Source organism: Gambusia affinis, linkage group LG07, assembly GCF_019740435.1.
Source record: "Gambusia affinis linkage group LG07, SWU_Gaff_1.0, whole genome shotgun sequence".
In the NCBI taxonomy this organism is placed as follows: Eukaryota; Metazoa; Chordata; class Actinopteri; order Cyprinodontiformes; family Poeciliidae; genus Gambusia; species Gambusia affinis.
In genome coordinates this window covers 11,441,078-11,461,895 of record NC_057874.1, presented here as the reverse complement: position 1 = coordinate 11,461,895, position 20,818 = coordinate 11,441,078, and the positions used below count along the sequence as shown (strand labels likewise).

The 20,818-nt window shown below is 39.7% G+C and overlaps 3 protein-coding genes across 4 annotated transcripts; 2 read left to right on the top strand and 1 right to left on the bottom strand.

Annotated features, from left to right (window-relative positions):
- The first annotated feature begins 560 nt into the window (after window positions 1-560).
- On the top strand, window positions 561-3,802 carry emc3 (ER membrane protein complex subunit 3). The gene is made up of 9 exons (XM_044123347.1): window positions 561-833; window positions 1,086-1,245; window positions 1,337-1,394; window positions 1,927-2,020; window positions 2,246-2,350; window positions 2,506-2,587; window positions 2,704-2,783; window positions 2,880-2,962; window positions 3,069-3,802. The coding sequence occupies exons 2-9, from the start codon at window positions 1,091-1,093 to the stop codon at window positions 3,195-3,197; spliced, it is 786 nt and encodes a 261-aa protein (XP_043979282.1). The 5' UTR covers window positions 561-833; window positions 1,086-1,090; the 3' UTR covers window positions 3,198-3,802.
- A 1,499-nt stretch (window positions 3,803-5,301) lies between these two features.
- Window positions 5,302-17,673, top strand: usp4 (ubiquitin specific peptidase 4 (proto-oncogene)). 2 transcript variants are annotated; one of them, XM_044123345.1, is made up of 22 exons: window positions 5,302-5,529; window positions 6,507-6,634; window positions 6,735-6,865; window positions 6,952-7,078; window positions 7,172-7,317; window positions 8,624-8,685; window positions 8,814-8,960; window positions 10,144-10,261; window positions 10,400-10,573; window positions 10,664-10,822; window positions 11,051-11,275; window positions 12,535-12,618; window positions 12,699-12,793; window positions 12,879-13,061; window positions 13,198-13,424; window positions 13,546-13,743; window positions 13,846-13,916; window positions 14,001-14,116; window positions 14,222-14,371; window positions 15,736-15,839; window positions 16,168-16,256; window positions 16,424-17,673. In XM_044123345.1, exons 1-22 carry the CDS (start codon window positions 5,378-5,380, stop codon window positions 16,544-16,546), a joined length of 3,009 nt encoding a protein of 1,002 aa, XP_043979280.1. In that variant the 5' UTR covers window positions 5,302-5,377; the 3' UTR covers window positions 16,547-17,673. The 2 variants fall into 2 exon arrangements, with proteins under 2 accessions (XP_043979280.1, XP_043979281.1); XM_044123346.1 differs by having other exon boundaries at window positions 5,319-5,529; window positions 13,198-13,376.
- A 1,572-nt stretch (window positions 17,674-19,245) lies between these two features.
- Window positions 19,246-20,697, bottom strand: gpx1b (glutathione peroxidase 1b). Its single transcript, XM_044123344.1, has 2 exons — window positions 20,405-20,697; window positions 19,246-19,906 (listed from the first exon to the last, which is right to left on the bottom strand). The coding sequence occupies exons 1-2, from the start codon at window positions 20,618-20,620 to the stop codon at window positions 19,556-19,558; spliced, it is 567 nt and encodes a 188-aa protein (XP_043979279.1). The 5' UTR covers window positions 20,621-20,697; the 3' UTR covers window positions 19,246-19,555.
- Between the last annotated feature and the right edge of the window lie 121 nt (window positions 20,698-20,818).

Here is a 20,818-nt window from a genome sequence, read left to right as displayed (position 1 = left end):
CTATCTATCTATCTATCTATCTATCTATCTATCTATCTATCTATCTATCTATCTATCTGTCTATCTGTCTGTCTGTCTGTCTGTCTGTCTGTCTGTCTGTCTCTCTCTCTCTCTCTCTCTCTCTCTCTCTCTCTCTCTCTATATATATATATATATATATATATATATATATATATATATATATATATATATATATATATAGTATAAAAGAATACCAAAATACCTTCTCTCTGAAAAGGAAATGCACTTTTCACAAAAAGGGGAGTTAGCTCCAAGCAAAACTATGTTTAACCTGGTGTACCAGATGGTTTATTAGAAAAAACCATCTGGGACATCTTTGAAAGAAATGCTCTGAAAAAGAACAAGAGCTTTGAAATGATGAACCAATTTATGACTATGCACTGCCAAAGTATGAATCAGACTCACTTATGCCAAAGGTGAAGATTGTAGACGATTGTGGGGGGGTTCTCAACTTTAACTGACTAAAATTGAAACTTGTCTCTTCCTAATTGAATGCAATGACTGAAGTCACACATAGCTTCATAGATCTCCTTCATTGCCGCGAGGTGGCGCTGCGGCGCCAGCGAGAGATTCTGGAGGCGAGGAGCTGCAGAAGCAGAAATTTGTTCTCATCCTTCTCCGCAGTCAGCAAAACGCAGTGTCCGTAGCTGAGATGTAACGCAATTTTATAAAAAATTATCTAGCGAATTTGACACCTTCACGCAGCGGATGTGTTTTGTCTTTCGCTTCCCGGGAATAAAGCTCAAAGCGGGGGTCGCCTCTTCGGGAGGACTTGTTGGTTCCCACCCTCCGTGACGGATATCAGGAAGAAGGTAGCCAGTTGGCTAACGTTAGCACATTGTTAGCTTCTTTTTTCTGTGGCTATTTTATGGTGATCTGAGAGATCATCTGTCTGAGGGCTCACAGATACCTACGAGAAGTAAATATTTTACTGTTTAACGAGTTATTTGAGGTTGAAATAAGGCGTTATTAACAGCCAGTCCATCCGGTTCCTTAATGAACTTCAGTAATGTCTGTCGCACTCTGACGTATAGCCTGTTTGACTCTGGTGTGTCTTCCTCCAGACAGAATGGCCGAACCGGAGCTTCTGTTGGACTCCAACATCAGACTCTGGGTGGTTTTGCCCATTGTCTTCATCACCTTTCTTGTCGGCGTGATTCGCCATTATGTATCAATTCTTCTGCAGAGTGACAAAAAGTTGACCTTAGAGCAGGTTTCAGACAGGTAAGCACACTGCACTTGTCAGTACATGGAAATTACACAAGTTTAGCTAAAAATGCAGTAAGGTATGTTTGTGTGCTTTGTAAAATTTCAGCCAGGTTCTTATTCGGAGCAGAATTCTCAGAGAAAATGGAAAATACATTCCGAAACAGGTAAGACATCAATCTTACCCTAAGTGTTTAATATTCAAAACACCATCAAAGTGATATCATAAAAATAGTAGTAACAGTCTTTCAATCAGCTCATATTAATAGATAGTTCAAGAGCCATTGCCATACTTAGATCAACTTAGTCAGGTCATGTTTTTAAGTAAGAACTGGCTCTCACACATTTCACCTGGAAAAATGATGGTTAAATTAGGTGAATTTAGTTTAGGTCATTGATTTGTTGCAAACAGAAGAAGTTGTTCTCAGTCTGTCTTGTCTGCTTAAGTAATTTTGAAAAATATCTTTAGCATCATAACTTAATATGTGAGGTGTGGTGATGTTTCAGTTTGATGTTATAATTCATTTTTCCAACTTTGGAGTATAAATTATTTGTAGGAAACTACCTGCTATACGCAACAAGCGTTTGATACAAAACTAATTTAATTAATGTAACTAAAACTGTTGGATGAGCTGACTTGTGACCAACCATCTCCTGTTCCTTATCAACAGTGTTACTGATTACCTTTCTGTGTTTTAGTCCTTTTTGATGAGAAAGTTCTACTTCAACAACCAAGAGGATGGCTTTTTTAAGAAGACTAAAAGGAAGGTCGTTCCACCATCTCCCATGACAGGTAGAACATTTTTATTTAAAATAGTGGCCAAACAGAGTAAAATAACTTATTTTATTTAGCATGATGTTTTTATTTATATATACTTATATACATAAACTGCAGTACACTCAGCAAATAGTTTTTTTCCCCAACTTATTACAAAACAGTGGTGAAAATGTTGGGGAAAAAAAAAAAATATGTTGAACATCGCATTGGTTTAGAAAAATCGAGTCTTGTGTTTCCCAGATCCCAGCATGCTGACGGACATGATGAAGGGCAACGTCACCAACGTGCTTCCCATGATCCTCATCGGCGGCTGGATCAACTGGACCTTTTCTGGATTTGTAACAAGTAATATTTCTTCTTAAATGTAGCAGCGCCTCTTACATAACGAGTTGCAGACAATTGGCTCTGCCAGTTGTGATCTAAACGTGATCTGCTCAATTCCAAGTATTTTTTTCTTAATGTAACAGATGTTTTGTCTTTGTGCTTGTTTTTCAACACAGCGAAGGTTCCCTTCCCTCTCACCCTGCGTTTTAAGCCTATGTTGCAGCAAGGAATCGAACTCCTCTCATTGGACGCTTCCTGGTAAAGAAATAAAGCAGGACTTTCTGACCTTCACTGAAACATTCATTTTGTGTTTATATCAAGCATGTGACCTTCTCATGCGCACTCTTGCTTTCTTTTTTTTTTTTTTCTTTTAGGGTGAGCTCAGCTTCGTGGTATTTCTTGAATGTCTTTGGACTGAGAAGCATGTACTCTCTCATATTAGGTCAAGATAATGGTAAGTGTAATTAATGAAGAATCATTCCCATCTGCAAACAGTCTTGATTAATCATTCACTTATGCTGATGGTGACTATGCCTCTGAATCCCTCCAGGTGCTGACCAGTCGAGGATCATGCAAGAACAGATGAGTGGCGCTGCCATGGCCATGCCGGCAGATACAAATAAAGCTTTCAAAGTATGTATCACACGGCCCATATAATTAGATCCTTTGGTGAGAAATGACAGATTCTCGTGTAATTTTTTTTCTTATTTAATTTTATTTATTTTTTATTTTTTTGTAGGCTGAGTGGGAGGCACTAGAACTAACAGACCACCAGTGGGCGCTAGAGAGTGTGGAGGACGAACTGATGAGCAGGGAGCTGGACTTTGATGGCATGTTTAACAAGGAGCTGCCAAGTGGCATCTTCTGATTGCCTGGTCTAAATTTAGTCATTGCAGGGATCCGTTTTTGGTTGTTTTGTCTTTTCATATTGTGCAACGTTTACACGTTTATGGTCATTGCTCTTTCAAATATTCCTTTTCCAGTCCAGAAAATATCTTAACCTACTGAAACACTCTAGCTGTCTCATGTCGACGAAACACATTTGAGTTGCTATTTTATTTACAAGGACACATTTTGGATTGTTGAGAGGACATATTTCTTATTGAAACTGCATTATGATTCTCTTGTAAGTGTATGCATTCATAATACTACTACTGGGTACAGTCCTCCCCCCGCCCCCCCTCGCCATGTATAATTAGACTATTTCCATTTCCAATGCATCATGACTCAACAACAGGACAAGTGTGGTGTCTGGGTCTCAACATAATAAATAACTTAATCTCTCCATCGTTTGATAGTAGAGCCGTTGTTCTGTGTCTATCTCTAAGGATTGGAAGCAGACCTGGGACCAGCTGAGGTTCGCATGTTATGGAAATGTCTTCTGTTATCTAGACAGTTAATTTTGTAAGGTTAAACATTACTTTGCATTTTGTACAGTCTAGAAATAGTTTTGATTAAAATTGTTTTTCTCCATTTGCAGTGTACAGTTGCTCATCTTTCTTTGAAAACAAGCAATTTGATAATTACGGAATAATGACATGACTGGCTTTTTTTGTGTATATTTAAACTTTTTTTTTTTTTCTGCTGGAACCTTCACTCACTGCTGTGGAGTTTACAGAGAACGGTCTGAAGAAGAGACCATTCCAGTTGAGCAGCAATGATTGGACGAAATGCCTGGATGTTTGAGGAGAATTGGTAGATTGGTTTGAAATGATAGAAAGGTCATCATAATCTCATTTCATGGTATGCAGGATACCATCTTTGAATCAAAAGGAAGAATGCAATCCTCGGCTCCTGCCTTGGATGTTACTTGGACATTTACCATCTACCTAATCTTTGAACTCATTCATCGAAACTGTATTTTCTGATCTATGTGGACTTTTCCATCTTAATCTGTCCTGCCTTCAAGCAAATGTGTTGGATGCAGTTCAGAAATTGAAGCAGGGAGTTTGAGATCACATTTCTCAGTTTCCTTGGAAAAGTTGATCTAGTTTTGCTAGAAAGGACGTGCTGATTCACGGTTCAACATCAAATTCAGGAAGAGCAGGCAAAATCTTTACCATTGTGGAGTAACTGAGTAGGTCCTGAAGATGCGGACCTGGACTATTGTGTGGATTTAAAAAAGGCTTAACCGTACATATCAAGATTTTGTAGCTGCAGGATGTGGGATGTTTTTTAGGATGATCTGGTCCTTGTTTAACCAACGTATAAATCTGTGTCCACATTTTATTTTATTTTTTTCAAAATTGACTATCTTGATTTATGTATTGTGTTATACAATAAGTCAAGCCATAAATCAGTTCCTCTGCATAAGCATACCTGGAGTGTTGCTTTGACTCATTCATGCATCCTTGAATCTTCCATGGCAGCCATTCAAGGATGCCTTGATCTGCTCCACAAATAAACTGCCTATTTCCACAAATCTCCACCTTGGAGATTCAGTTCCCAGTTGTGCCTTCCCCACACAGCTCCACCAAATTTCCAGCAGCAATTAGCATCTGCTGAGAACTCATCAGACCAAGTGCAATGCTCCTAAGAAGGGTAGTAAATGTTTCTGGCCAACTGCCAATTAAAAGAAGGAAGAAAATTGGTTGTAAATGGCATCAATGGGCCACATGAAGAAGCATTGTTGAGTTCACATGTTGACATGAGTTTTGGAAATGGTAAGAGGTTCTTAAAGAGACAGAGGTCAATTTCAAGGCATCAGATACTGCTCTGATACAAATGTTCTTTTCTCAGATTTCTTTTAAGTTGTTTTGATACATACAGCATTTTTATAACAACTGAAGGTAAAATAAGTACTTCATTGTGCTATAAAATGACGCTATATTCCCGGTAAATACATAATATCTTCATATACATTTTACTTTTCGAATTATTTCTAAATAAATCAGCTAAATCTAGGTTGCTTGATCTTCTGGCACAGATGCACCTTTATACCACTAGGGCCCCTGTTGTTCCTCCGTCCATGAATCGTAGAGGAAGACGCGAGACGCTCGCTCTTGTTCTTTAGTCCTCGCGCGTTCACGACACCGGTTCACTGGCTGCATGATGGCTGAGGGAGGCGGACCCGAGTCGGGCAGCGCGGCAGACTCTGACACAGAGCCGGTAGCCGCACAGATGCCTACCCCTTCAATAGAAAACCAAAAACAGAGTATTGGGTCACTTTTGAAAACAACTTTAAAAAAGGGCGACGAATGGTAAGGAACGACAACATCCAAACGTTGTTTGTCTTAGTCAGGGCTAGCTAGCATGAAACAGGAAGTGCTAGCATGCTAAAGCTAACAAGCAGCAATGAAAGCCTAAACTGAAAGCTGTTGAGCTAATGACAGATTAGCATGCTAACAGCTAACCAGTCCGACCGTTCTATTTAGAGATCTGTATGTGATGATCACAAACACTAATAATAACTTATAATAGATCAGATGTCCACTCAAACAACTTTATGTATTGAGCTATTATCTTAACGTATATTTCATTATAAGTTGGAAGACGCTAACTGTAGGGATAGCGAGCAGGCCCGTATTTATCTGATAGGTTCTTCTTCCAGTCAAACCGGCTTTCTGACAAGACGAGACGGATTTTATTCATATTTCTAGATTTTACTGTTTCTCAGATCTAGTTCTTGAGAAACAGCCAGTCATGACTAAAGCAGCTCTAGTCAAAAGCCAGTCAAGTCTGAGTAGCAGTTATTTACTTTGTCTTATATAAGAAAACGTACGTTCTCATCATAAACCTTGTTACCTACACAACTACGGTTTTCGTACATGCACTTACATTTCCCTCTAAGACTAATTATTTCATGTGAATCTCTATCATATGGTTCTCTATCCTTTTCAAAGTTTGCCAAAACATAGTTTGTATTAGAGAACATAGAACCATAGTATTCTGTTACAGAAGCGAACACTCAACACTGTTCCGATTAAAGCCTGTTAACTACAGGAGATGCTTTAGATGAGATTAAGTCGAAACTAGCCTGCCGTTACTATATCTGCAAATGCCAAGACAGTTCGCTGTTGCATAATGTTCTGCAAAGGCATGAGGCTTTGTGGAATGTGTCCTATTAACATTCACCTTGTCATTTCTTCCCCTGTTTTAGTTTGGAAAAGAAAAACTGACTCTTTTCTGACTGGTGCTGTGGTAACTTTTGACTTTTAATCAATTTTGTCTCTCTTAGGTATCTTATAGACAGTCGATGGTTCAAACAGTGGAAAAAGTATGTGGGATATGACAGCTGGGACATGTACAATGTTGGGGAACGTAGCCTCTATCCAGGACCAATTGACAACTCTGGCCTGTTCTCAGGTAAAACTCAAAAATAATTTTCTCTCCAAGTAAAGAGCATGAAATAAAAGGTTCATATGTGCACATCTTTGAAATGATACTTTTAATTCATATACCAAAGATCAGGAGACTCAGGCCCTGAAAGAGCATCTTATAGATGAGTTGGACTACGTCCTCGTACCCACTGAGGCATGGAATAAGCTGGTCAGCTGGTACAGCTGCCTCGAGGGCCAGAGACCCATCGTCAGAAAGGTACTTTACTTTTTCACGCCATGTCATGTTGATTTATGGAAAACCATTGTCTGGGCTTTTTAAAAAATGTTGCATTTCTCTTCTAGGTGGTTGAACATGGCATGTTTGTGAAGCACTGTAAGGTGGAAGTTTATCTGCTTGAACTCAGCCTATGTGAGAATGACAACATGGAAAATGTCATCACACGGCATTTCAGTAAAGCTGACACCATAGGTAAGACGGACGTCAGGACTTGCGGGTGAACGAGGGGAAGTTTTCATTTCTGCACCTGTGCTACTTTACAGACTGCAATCCTTTTGTTCTCAGACACTATAGAGAAGGAGATGCGGACGTTGTTCAATATCCCTTCAGAGAAGGAGACTCGGCTCTGGAACAAATACATGAGCAACACTTATGAGCAGCTGAACAAGCCAGACAGCACTGTACAGGATGCCGGTCTCTTCCAGGGACAGGTAGTTTACACTCCAGATAGACTACTGAATATACTAACACACTGAATGTATTTGCTCTCCATGTACTTGCATAATTCATTCAGAGACATTGCCTAAAAACGGAAACATCCCATAGCCTAATGCAGAGCTGCCAGCTCTACATTTAGAGCCTTGTCATTTACTACACTATATAGTTCTTGTTCTTAATGAATAGGCGTTGAATTGTGTTTTAAACTGCATCATATGTTTATAGATTTATCTGTGGCCTTGTGTTGTGATTGCTTTGTATAAATGTCGCTTCAATTTTATGAAGAATGTATAAATGTTGAACTTGGAGGTGACTAGAGAAGTGTCTCAAGATGAAACAAAGCTAATACACAGGTGCATTTCCATGAATTAGAAAAACTGTGAAACTTCATTTATGTCAGATATTCAAATCAATCTCATGCTTATTGAGAATTAATTACACACAGACTGAAGCAGGACATCAAGTGGAGTATCTGTTAATTTTAAAGAATTTGGGTTGTATCAAATATGATTCTGAAATCGGTTTCTTAGAAAAAATGAGCATTGCATATAAAATTAAGTTGTAATGCAAAAATGTTAACTAACTGAAAGTAATGTCGACTTGCTGTGTGGAATATTAACTCTGTGCTTGGCTGGGGATCCTTTTGCATTACTGCTTGTATTATGGAAGCAATCAGTCTGTGGCTTTGCTGATTTTTAACCCTTCAGGCTTCTTGGTGTCAGTTCTAAGGTTGATTCTGTTGCACTTTACGTTGAATAGTTCTTTGTCCTTTTAATTGCAACATATGTAGGACAAAGCACATGCATTTTACATACACTCTTTAACTTCACTTGTCCTTTGATCCCATTGACTCACATTACAGCCACACATTTTTGATAAGCTGTACTCCTGTAATTTAACAAAGGTTTTCCATGAATTCCAAAATAATCTAAGTCTGTACTTTCATTATACAGGGAAAACAGTTTTCATACTGTTATTTTGTGACTTGAAATAAAGCAAGTTGATGAAACTTGCTTAAGAGTTGCAATGGGGACAACGTGGTTACTTTTCAAAATGCGAGTCCATAAAAATTTTGAACAGGGCAAAAATAGTCTTTATGTGTTGGGATTGATATAAAGGAGTCGTGCGAATGTGTCTGCGACAAAAATGCACTATAAATCATTGCATAACCCCATCTATACTTAATAATGGCTTGGCAGCCCTTGACATATTTACTGAGTTCACTGTTAACCTGAGGTGTAATAGCCATAAATTAGAAATATGGAGAAATATGTTTTTATTCTAGTTGTTTTCCCACAGGTGCTTGTGATTGAACGCAAGAATGAGGACGGCACGTGGCCCAGACAAGCTTCGCACTCCAAGTAAGCAAACCTCTTTTTACTTAAAATTGTGAAGAAATGTTTTGTCTCCCTGGTGGTTATTATTTTTCTTGTATTTTAAGTTTAATGGTTATAATTAACTTTCTGTAACGTGCTTCTGCTCTCTCCAGGTCCAGTGCAACTCCATCTAGGAATTTTACTACCTCCCCTAAACTTTCCTCGAATTCGTCAGCTAGTGTGTCCCCAACGGTAACCAATGGTGACAGTAGCGGTAGCACCGGATATACTCTGAATAACAGCACGTCCTCTAACAACAGGCAAGGCACAATTTCTCATATATTCCTCTGCTACTTTCTACTTTTACATTTATTTATCTACTTCAGATAAGCAAGGTGAAACTGTCCATATCTATACATGGAACTTATAATGCATTTTAGTAGAGCCAAAAGCACGACCATTATACTTAATGTAATTCAATATAACACCAGAAAAAACACACAGTTAAGTCAGAAACCATCTGTTGTTTGTGCATTTGTAACACACTAAGTAAAAGACTTTTTTTACAAAAGTGTTTCTTCTTGTTTCCTCAACTGGTGGCTTGACTCTTAAAGTAGCCGTATTATTTATAATCCACTTAGCTGCTTTCCAAGGGGAATGCATTATTGCTTTCCTGCTTTAAACACACATTTTTTAATATAAAACTCTGTAGACAACTGGAGAAATTTGGCTTGACACGCAAATGTCCTAAAGACATAATTAAATTAGAAAAACAAACCTGTTATTTATTTTATTTATTTATTTTGCACACTTGCCACAGGCTAGTTTAGGCATTTTTATTATTTGTCAGTTTGATTCTGACTGTATCAATGCACCACTGAAGGACAAGAATGTGATCTTGATGATCTGTTAGATGTGGGCACTAAAAACATTTAAATGACAGGTTAGTAGGATTTTTACTTTACATGATGTTTGTATGTGTTAGTATAACTGCCATTCTTCTTAGTACCTGATCTCCTTTCATTTACATATTATGTCGAATATGGTGTTTTAAAGTATGACTGGTGGAGCCAGTGCTGTTCCCGATTTATATTACATTATTTTTCTTTAAATAAAATTTTATATCGCCTATAGTTATAGTTGTATTTGCTAATATTTGACACTTTGGATGGAGTAGCTTGTCAACAAATAAGCAGTTTCCCCTTTGGGATCAAGGAAATATATTTTATTCTGTTCTATTCTAGCAAGCATCGCTCAGCATTTCATGGTTAAAAGGTTTCGACTGAACATGGTTTCCAACAATTAGCTTACTGACTGTAGCGCTATTGGCTAGAATAAATATTGATGTCTATAAATTAGAATATTTGTGAAAAATGTAATTCTCTCCGCTTCAATACATGACAGCAACATTCTATATCTTGTTAGGCCGGGGTTTCAGAAGTGATCTGAGAATTGCATGTATGTTTTAATCCATCAGCAGTAACAAGTCCCTACTCTCCACAGATTTGGGGGATATAATTCATATAGCTCCTCCTATAACTACAGAGAATCACAATCGCAGCCTGGCCTGTGCGGTCTCAGTAATCTGGGCAATACGTGCTTCATGAACTCTGCTCTCCAGGTAAAAGAAATCAAAACAATACAAATATTCTTTACAGATTTACAGCTTACTGAATAAGAATGTGATTTATTTTTTTATTTTGTTTTTTTTTTTGAGGAAATGTTTCCATAATCTTCTTTCTTGTTCCTCTTCCTCCAGTGCCTGAGCAATGTGTCTCCACTCACAGAGTACTTCCTCACAGACCAGTATGAAGCGGAGATTAACCGAGAGAATCCCCTGGGAATGAGGGGAGAGATCGCCGAGGCCTACGCAGACCTGGTGAAGCAGATGTGGATGAGCCGCAGCAGTTACGTGGCCCCGCGTACCTTCAAAGTGAGCCACTTCAGACAAACCTCACACCGGTTAACGTTCATCAAAAGGAAGCCAGATCGAAGCAGTCATGTTGTTCATCTTGATCTCCAGACCCAGGTGGGCCGCTTCGCTCCACAGTTTTCCGGCTACCAGCAGCAGGACTCTCAGGAGTTGTTGGCCTTCCTTCTGGATGGACTCCATGAAGATCTGAACCGTGTCAAGAAAAAGCCTTACCTGGCCCTGAGAGACGCAGAGGGTCGACCAGATGATGTACGCAGCATCAAAGCACTGTTTAGAACTACAAACTAAGATGTGTCCGTTTGTGGAAGAGCAGCTGAAAAAACTTCCTCAGTATTTAGAAAAAAAAAAAAAGTTGACTTTCTTTTACAACGGTTTTTGCATTTTTTATTTTATTTTTACTTATTTTTTTGCTCTTACTATGTTGAATTGCAGTTAATTGGCACACAATGAAAAGCTTTCATTATTGTTTGACTACAGGTTGTTGCCAAGGAAGCCTGGACAAACCACCGCTTGCGCAACGACTCCGTCATCGTCGACATTTTCCACGGCCTGTTTAAGTCGACGTTAGTGTGTCCAGAGTGTTCCAAAGTGTCAGTGACCTTCGACCCTTTCTGCTACCTCACGCTGCCTCTCCCTATGAAAAAGGACCGGACCATGGAGGTGTTTTTAGTTCAGTCGGACCCCCAGTCCAAACCCACTCAGGTATGGAAAAGCTGGGCTTCAGTCTGCTCATGGTCTGAACTGTTGAGCACCTTTGACTTGTTCTTTGCGTCTCATCTTTAACACCTGTTTTTGTTGTCAGGGGTCATGTATAAAAGTATTCGCTCCTCGTTAACCTTTTCAGATTTGCTCGTCTTGCATCCACAAGCTTCAGTGTATGGAGGCTGTATGGGATAGACCAGTAATATGTAGACCTACATTTTTACTATAATCGGTGGCATTTACTGCAACGACAAATGGGGTTACAAAAGTCTTTAAAAAGTCAATACAGTCTTTATTAATTCTGCAGTGAAGTTGTATGGAGTAATGACATTAAGTCATATTTTGATGGCAGGCCAGTTAAGGTTTCGGGGTTTACAGTCTTGCAGATCAGAGTTTATTATTGTCATGCAAAATCAGAATTATTGTTAGAACTTTTTTACCTCGTAATCCTAATAAATATTTCAATAATTCTCCATCCTTTAGCCAACCCCTTTTATTTTGAAGGGCTTGAATAAAATCCGAAGCAAACAGTTGCCTTCAGAAGTGTCCTAATCAGTGAATGGAGTCCACCTGTGTCTCATTTCATCTCGGTGCACATGTAGTTATTCTGTGAGGCTTCTGAAGTTTATCTGAGAATACCAAGAAGTTTTTTTTTTCTTTTGTCTTTTTTTTTTTACCCATGTCTCCAACAGATTTGGACAAAATGGTCTTTTCTTGCATTCTCCTCATTGAAGGAATAATTTAATGATAGTTCCTAAAGTAAAAACCCCTCGCATCCAACAGTAATTATAAGGGCTGGGAAAAAAAGCAATATAAGAGGAATAATTTTGATTTGTGTGCCTTGTTATCTTGACTTGTTCTGCTTTCTGCACTGGAGGTTTAGCTTCCAGCAGAACAACAACCCCAATCATAAAGAGCTCCAGAGGAACAATTAAACTCAAAGGATATTTGATTTGATCAGACCTCCAGTGCAGAAGCTGTGGAAATGTTTAAAGATTGATGTTCAGTTCCTCCACATTCAACCAGGCCTAGCCAGAGGTAGAAAAAGACATATTCTTAATAAATACTAGTTTGGAAACCATGCATCCATCACCTCACACCCCACATTAACCGCATAAAACTCCAATATAATACAGTGAAGTTTGTGGTTGTAATTTAGCAAAATGCTACAGGTGTTTGGACACTTTTACAAGGTGCTGAAGTCATGTTGATATGTTTATAGAAATACTTCACTCTGTTCTGTTTTCCTTGTTCTGCAGTTCAGAGTGGTGGTCCCCAAACTGGGAGCAGTGACGGACCTTTGCAGCGCCTTGTCCAGGCTCTGCGGCATTCCTCCTGAGAAGGTCAGATTTCCCACCATCTTTATTTCCTCAAATGTGTTTTTGGCTGCTACTTTCAACCCACAACCCTCCTGTCCTTGTAGATGGTGGTAGCTGACGTTTACAATCACAGGTTTCATAAAATTTACAGACGAGATGACGCCCTCAACCAAATTATGGAAAAAGATGACATTTTTGTGTAAGTCTTGATTAATGAAAGTTGACCTCAGAGATTTGTAGATTCTTACTTTTGATCTATAATCCAATGTGTCTCGTCTTTGCAGATATGAGGTCCAGGAGGAGGACAGCGAAAGGATGAACCTGCCTGTGTATTTCAGGGAGCGCCATTCCAAGCACGTGGGGAGCACCTCCAGCACCCTGTTGTTCGGCCAACCTTTACTCATCTCCGTGCCCAGACACAACCTGTTGGCCGACGTTCTTTACGACAAGATCCTGGAAAGGATCGGGTAGGAAATGTATATGAAAATTCAAGTGATACAGAGCGCAGTTCCAGAGACATCTCATAGTTTCTTCATGTGTTTATTCAAAAGGGAAGGTTTTGTTGTCTTAAGTATTGCTGTCGTTCCCTGTTCTCTGCTGCAGACGCTACGTCAAGCAACAGCACAGTCCAAATAGTGAAAGCAGAGCTTCAGCCTCCGCCACTTTGTCCAGCTCCAGCCAGACTCCTGAATGTTCCACATCGTCTACCCTCAACGCCAGCCTGGGGGGCTGCGGCAGCCCCCAGTCAGACGGGGCCTCCTGCAGCGCCAGCTCCAGTAACGGTAGCAACCACTCAGGAACCTGCAATGAAGCTAATGGGCTGTATGACGGTAAATAGCAGATATAGGCTTCTGTTGTCCTGCTGAGGGAAGTGTAGTTATAAGAGGGTGAACAGGAAAAGACAAAAGGATTTTCATAATGATGAATGAAGGTTGTGTTTTTATTGTTTAGGTGAAGAGGAGGCCATGGATCACCAGGTGAGTCCTGAGCCAGAGAACGGGCCGTCTGAAGAAGAGGAGGAGAGCTCAGACTTGGAGAACGGCTCTAAAGGGAACTCAGCTAAGCTCTTCACCTTCAGCATAGTCAACTCTTATGGAACCGTCAACATCAGCCCGCTGCCTTGCGATGGAAATGTCCTCAAACTTAATCGTTAGCATTGATATTTTCACATCTATTTTTACATCTAAAAATTGCTCATTAATTTTAGAACTGCTTTGTGCCGGCTCAGCATGTCCCCCGTTTTGTCTGCAGCACATTCCACTGTGGCGATCGACTGGGACACGGAATCAAAGAAACAGTTTTATGATGAGCAGGAAGCAGAGGTCAGGGGACTGATTTCACCTTAGATAAACTCTGCAGCGTCTCATGCAAACACTCACTTGCATGTATTCAAATGTTTGTTGCAGGTCTATGAGAAGCACGACAGCATGCTGCAGCCTCAAAAAAAGAAAACAACCGTGGCTCTGAAGGAATGCATCGAGCTTTTCACTACAATGGAGACTCTAGGAGAACATGACCCTTGGTAATGTTTTTTTTTTTTTTCTTCCTTATAGGTAACGCACTGAAAGTCAGACCTATTAGATAATAGGTATCCTATTATCTAAATCCATTTTTTTTTTAAATGCAGGTATTGTCCAACATGTAAAAAACATCAACAGGCAACAAAAAAGTTTGACTTATGGTCGCTGCCTCGCATTCTGGTCGTTCACCTGAAGCGTTTCTCCTACAACCGATGCTGGAGGGACAAGCTGGACACACTGGTGGACTTTCCCATCAGGTATGACGGTCCAAAGAAAACTTCTGCAACAGAAATGAAATGTTATCATTTAAAATAGTTAAGCTGATCAGTGAATTTCTCCAACACCGCAAGGCAGCAAGACCTGGTGTACTGTATGGGTTTTTTTTGTAATTATTATTATTTATTTTTTTAAGCTTCCAGCACAAGACACTGGAAGCTTGGACATGATCACTGATTTCCCTCACAGTCTAAGGTTCTGTCATTATAAATACTCTTGTGTTTTACCTTATATTGAAGGGTAGAGCTTCGGTTTTTCCACATGGTCAGTTAGTCGGCCTTTCAGTGCCTTGCGAAAGTGTTTGACTCCCTTTTAACTTTTTCACATTTTGTCAAATTGAAACTACAAACTTCTCTTTATTTTTCATAGATCTTTGTGACACACCGACGCAATAAAGTGCATCATTGTGAAGTGAAAGCAAAAATTATTTAGGTTTTGTTTTTTAAATCTAAATTAAATATAAACAGTATGGCATGCATTTTTATTCAGCTTTTCTAGGTTTATACGTTTAAAACCATATTTTACTACAGTTACATCAAAAGATTCGGGGGTTTAGTTTGGCCCTTCAAGAGACTGGAAATCAGCATTCCCTTTTTTTTTGTGTAAAACTAATGTTACCCCTTTCAGGTTTGTATAGTTGAGAAATATTAAAAAGTATGTATCGTTTTCTTCCACCTCACAATGAAAGGCCTTGTGTCAGTCTGTCACATGAATTCCATTCAAATTCATTGAAGTATGTGGGAGTCACCAGTCGTGCTGTTTTTAATGCATCTTACCTTTCACATACCTTTTTGTAAGATCAGTATTGTTTATGTATCGTAACAAAATATAAAAGTTCTAAGTTTCCTGTTTGTGAACCCTCATACTAGAACTCCAGCAGTACAGGATTGTACAGCACTTTGTATCAACTGTGGTTGTTTTAAAGTGCTTTATAAATAAAGCTGGTATGGTATGGTATGGTAGGATTGCGCAATCAGGAAATCACGAATAAGAATCTGATGTGTGAATGAGGAAATGTTGATTGTATTCAGAAGTGAACTCGATTCTTGTCTCCGACACCTTTGATCATAACAATAAAACCTCAGTTCTTTATTACCCATTTTGTTTTATTACTGTAACACTTGCATAAGACAGGACATTTCCTTTTGTAAACGTTTTTTGTCTTTAGCTGCAGCGTGTGTGTGTGTGTGTGCGCGTGTGTAAAATGGAGAAGTTGCAGCAGGGTTATGGAGTCATACCCACATGTCACGCTGACTTCTGTTTGGAAACCATTTTCAAAAGTTGTTTTTTTTTTTTTTTTCTTTTTTTCTTGGCGTAAATTGAAGCACACGTTTTCTTTTGTCAGGGATCTAAAAATGTCGGAGTTCGTGTGTGACCCAAAAGCGGGCCCTTACGTCTACGACCTCATTGCTGTTTCAAACCACTATGGAGGAATGGGAGGCGGTCACTGTAAGTCACCTTATTTCCCCTAATCTAAGTCCGAATATTAATTTAAAAAAATAAAAATCTGTTTTGTAAGTAGTATATTTCAGTACGTACTGATGAAGGTGATTCAAAATCCACCTTGGATGCAATACAATGCTAGACCGTAAAAAACATCTGTATGCACAGCTGTCGGTGTAAATTCATCTTGACTGCATCCCTCAGACTTCTTTGATTAGATTTTTTTTTTGGTTTAGTAAAAGCCAAAAAATATCAAATAATATTTTTATTAGATATTTAAATATCTAAAAGACGGAAAGTGTGATTTGTTAACACTTTCCGTCCTCTGACACAGACACGGCTTATGGCAAGAATAAAATGGATGGGAAGTGGTATTACTTTGACGACAGCAGCGTCTCGTCTGCCTCCGAAGACCAGATTGTGGTGAGTTTAACAGTTTAATTATTATTTTATTTACCGTTTCGAATGGCTCCTCTTGCCTCCCTGGCTTCTCCGCCTGCAGTGTCCGGTGTCCTTGTTGTCGTAGTGTAACCCTAACCCCGTCGCCTCCTCGTTGCCGTAGTGACGCTAACCCCGTCGTCTCGTTGCAGACTAAAGCAGCCTACGTGCTCTTCTATCAGCGCAGAGACAAGGACAGCCCCTCCAAACCCGACCCATCGGTCTCGCTGGGAGGAGCCACCGAGTCGGGCGACGACCACATGGACACAAACTGAGGAGCCCCGACTAACGAACACACACTTGAAAACACACATGGCGAGTAGAGACTCGGATATGCGCACACAGCGCTTCTTTAGCGGTAGAGGACTCCACAGACTTGCTAACCCTTCCTCTTTCGAGTTTATTTGATTTCCGTCTCGTCTGTTTTTCGTCTTCAACAAAAACGACCGCGTCAGAAGAGTGAACCGAGAGACTTCCTCCCCCGAAGCAGGTGATCGTAGCGTACTTAGTCTGGGACTTCAGAGGAACACAGATAAATGCAGAAGCTCTCGCTGGATGAGCAGAATGTTAGAAGTGCCCGCAAATTCTTCTGTCGCCCGCGAAAACATTCAGAAATATTTAAATGACAAAAAAATAAATAAATAAAAAAAATAAAAGCCAAATGCTGATATTGTTTCAACCAAAGTGATTCTAGGTATTTATGAAGAGACGACGCAGAAGTTAGCAGGGTACTGGCTTTGTGCCTACATTTATTGTTGAAATTATCGCTGTGTTGGTGTAAATGCAAGTTTAATGTGTGATGTGCACACAGAATAATACATGCCACCTTAATGAAAATATTTGCTGTGGATTCATAGAGCCACTGCTGCTGCAGCCTACCTGCTGCAGCTCTGTGATGCATCAAGGTTTTTGACATTGGACTTGACAAGTGGAAGCTAGTCGGCCTTGCTTTTGTTTTTATTTTTGTGCTTTTTTTTTCTTTTTTTTTTTAAATAAAGCACAGCTTGAACTTTGCTGTCTCTTGGGCCCGTTGCGAGAAGATTCCCACCCTCCTACAAGTTTTCTTTTTTATAATGAAGTGAAATAAGCGGCCTTTTTATTCCTGCAAACCTGACAAAAAGGAGGCACTTTGAAATCTTCACAAGTACATAATCTACCTGCTTCTGGTGTGTTTAGTCAGAAAGGTGTGGCGTAACCGTAGCGTTAAGGTTCATGGTCTGCCGTGCACTTTCTTAAATCACTTAGTCCTTTTAAGGGTAATTTGATTGCTGCTGGATCTGACCAGCTTACCTTGCAATAGCTCATCATTAGATACATACATTCATGCAGCTCTGTACTGAAATGCCTGTTCTTTGATGTTTCAAAGCACACCGAGTGAAAGAAATAAACTGGTATAAAAGTGGTGGTTTGATTCATGGGACTTAAAACTTATGGAAATCTGTGCATGTGATGCAAAACTTGGCAATTTAGACCCCCAAATCGCTACTCGGCTACGTTTTATGGAATGGTTCTAACTAACGGTGTTCATTGACACAAAATGATCCAGTGGAATGCAGAGTATAAAGTGTTTTTAACATGATCAACAATGAAAAGGACAGACGATATTATCATATGAGCAACATGTAAACAGTGCTTTGGGACTTATTGTGTTTACAGTGTTTTTGAAAGAAGTCCTGCATTCCTGTTGCATAAAGCATGTGTCTGCTGGCTGGTTCTGACTTGGTTACATCATTCAGCGATTAGTGCCTGCCTGGATAAGTTATGCCTTCGACTAGGAAAAGCTTTCCATCTGTAAGCGTCGTCTTTGTTGAGAAGACGATTCTGACAACCCAAGAATGTAGAAAAAAAAAACTTTTTAAGTAGGTGTATAAGTTCTTGTCTGCATATTTATCCAGGTTGTTTTTAAATTAGAATATTTGAAACCTCTACAATAAAGAAGCCTCAAGGTTTTTTTGTGTTTGGAATAATCACATGCATAAGCAAACCAATGGCGAAGTGCTATAAATTGGTTTTTGGTAAGTTGGTATATTATTAACTTTATATATATATATATATATATATATATATATATATATATTATTACAGTAAAATTTAGTGTATGTTAAATTTCATATTGTAAACCAGCTATTTCTTTTGGGCAAAGTAAAAGTGGAAAGGGTTTGCAAATAAAATCTGAAAAGTGTGGTGTGCATATGTACTCGGTCCCCTTTTTAATCTGACATCCCTAAAAAAATAAAATAAATTATTGCAACCATTTTTTCCCCAACTGTCCCTTAACTGAACTGTGTACTGTGAGCTTTTAACATTTCACTGAGGAGGTTGGAGATCAGTGTCACGTCTGCAAAGCTGCCAAGGTGTGGCTTCACACCTCAGCAGACGGTACCTGCAAGGCTAGCATTAATAAGATATGCAGCTAAAACCCCCGTAGTAACTGGAGAAGCTGCAGAGACACACAGGACAAGTCCAGAACGAAATCCAACAGAGAACCTGTGGCAAGACTCAAAACAAAAAAAATGCTTTTCATGTCATTTGACTTGAGCTTAAACTGTTTTCTCTGAATGTGCAAATGTGGTTTGATGCATAACCCCAAAGACCTCGAGTTGTAAAACTTTTCACTAGGACTCACACCCTGAACTTAAATATCCACTGTGATAATGGTCAAACGGGTGAGGTTGAACATAAAACATCCGTGGTTGCAACATAACCTGTAGTTGCAGGTGATGCAACATAGTTATTAGCCACTCCTGCTGTCTGGCTGCAAAATGGACTATGATCTGCCACAGTGTGTAAGTGTGTGAGGCTGCGAGTAGAGGCCACGAAGTACAAAATAGTCATTTTGCGAAATGATTTAATTTAGCTTGGTCTACTTCTACTTGCTAAAGAGTATTCAAATAGTAAAAGGAATATAATAGAAACTTATTGGTGCTTTGATGGCGCAGAGCTTAAGGTTTGGGGGACAATTAAAAAGACAAGATTGGATAAAAAAACTTTTATTGGTCCTCATATCGCAACACAACCGTGCTTTACATGCAACCGATTAAGCTGTTAACATTGCATCTTTTACATTTCATCCGACACCCCCCTTACACCTGGTTTCAGAGGGCATCTTCATGTAGTAAAAACAAACAACACAGCTATCAGACACAGGAGAGCACAGGTGATGCCAACACCTAGAGAAACCACGGAGGGAATAGAAAAGGCCCACAGATGTCTCCCTGGTGAATTACAAGTCGGAACCTGGTTTATGGTTGAACATATTTGGGCCAGGGTGAGCTGTAGGGTGGTTAGGTCGCCTGACTGAGGAGCTTCCTGATGTCTTCCTCGATGTCGCTGGTGAGGAACCTTCTGCTGTAGCGCTTAAAAGGCACTCCGTCTGACCCAATGAGGAACTTCTCGAAGTTCCAGGCCACGTCGTTCCGGCTCACCGGGCTCCACATGATCAGCTTGGGGTCGGTCATCAGGGATGAAGGCTCGTCGCTGGGGAATGGGAGCTTTTCTTTCAGGAACACAAACAGAGGGTTGGCGTCCTTCCCATTGATATCCACCTTCTCCAGGAGCTGAAACTTTGGCTCAAAGCCGTTTCCTGGACGGACATGCTTCAGGGACAGGAGGATTTCTTCATTCTTGCAGTTCTCCTGAGGGATGATCATTAACACGGATATTACCTAGCGGTCTTACTCATCTTATCTAGATCAGGAAGGACTAAGCAAAGAGAACCGAACTTCCTCTTTTATGTGAAATCTTTTAAGACTATTTGCAACTTACTAGGTACCGCTTCTAAGTTGTTGCTAGTTTAATGCATTAAACTATGTGGTTTAATGCATTAAAGTACTATAAAACAAAGAAGAAGAAGAAAATAGAAGTAGTATAATAAATATTTATTTGGTTGTTGGGTGGAACTTTAACAAAACCACAATTTCCTCTTCGAAAAATAAATCCCTCAAAATTGAAACTACAGATGCAAACGACCGTTTTTAACCACACAACTTCAAACAAACAACCTTAACTCTTCAATTTAAATTACAATTTTGAGGTAAAAGCTTTTTTCGTGTTGAACTGCAAAATGAAAACTTACAAACCACCTGTACAAGCCCCCGTGTGGTAAACAGCATAGTAAGAGTGGATTTCCTCACCTGATGGCCGAACTGGTTGCAGGGCACTCCCAGGATAACGAGCCCCTTACTGGAGTACTTCTCGTGGAGCTCGTTCATCTGGGTGTAATCCCTGACGGTCGTGCCTCAGAGAGACGCGACATTTTCAATAAGGACGACTTTTCCCTGAAGCGAGGAGAAGTTAAATATTTCTCCAGTCAACAGTTTAGCCGTCAGGCTGTAAAACTTCGATGCCATTATTCAGGTTGTCCTCTAAAGTCGTAACCTAAGTCAAGTGCGCCGTTTTCTGCGCTTCCTTCACCCGCTCCCTGGTTCTTAAACTGTCAAAGAGTCTGTTTTCCCTTGTTGAGACAGTTACCCGCTTATACCGTCAGTAGACTTAAGTTTCGTTTTTGCAATCAAGATAGTTCACTGGCAAACTCAATATGGACACTT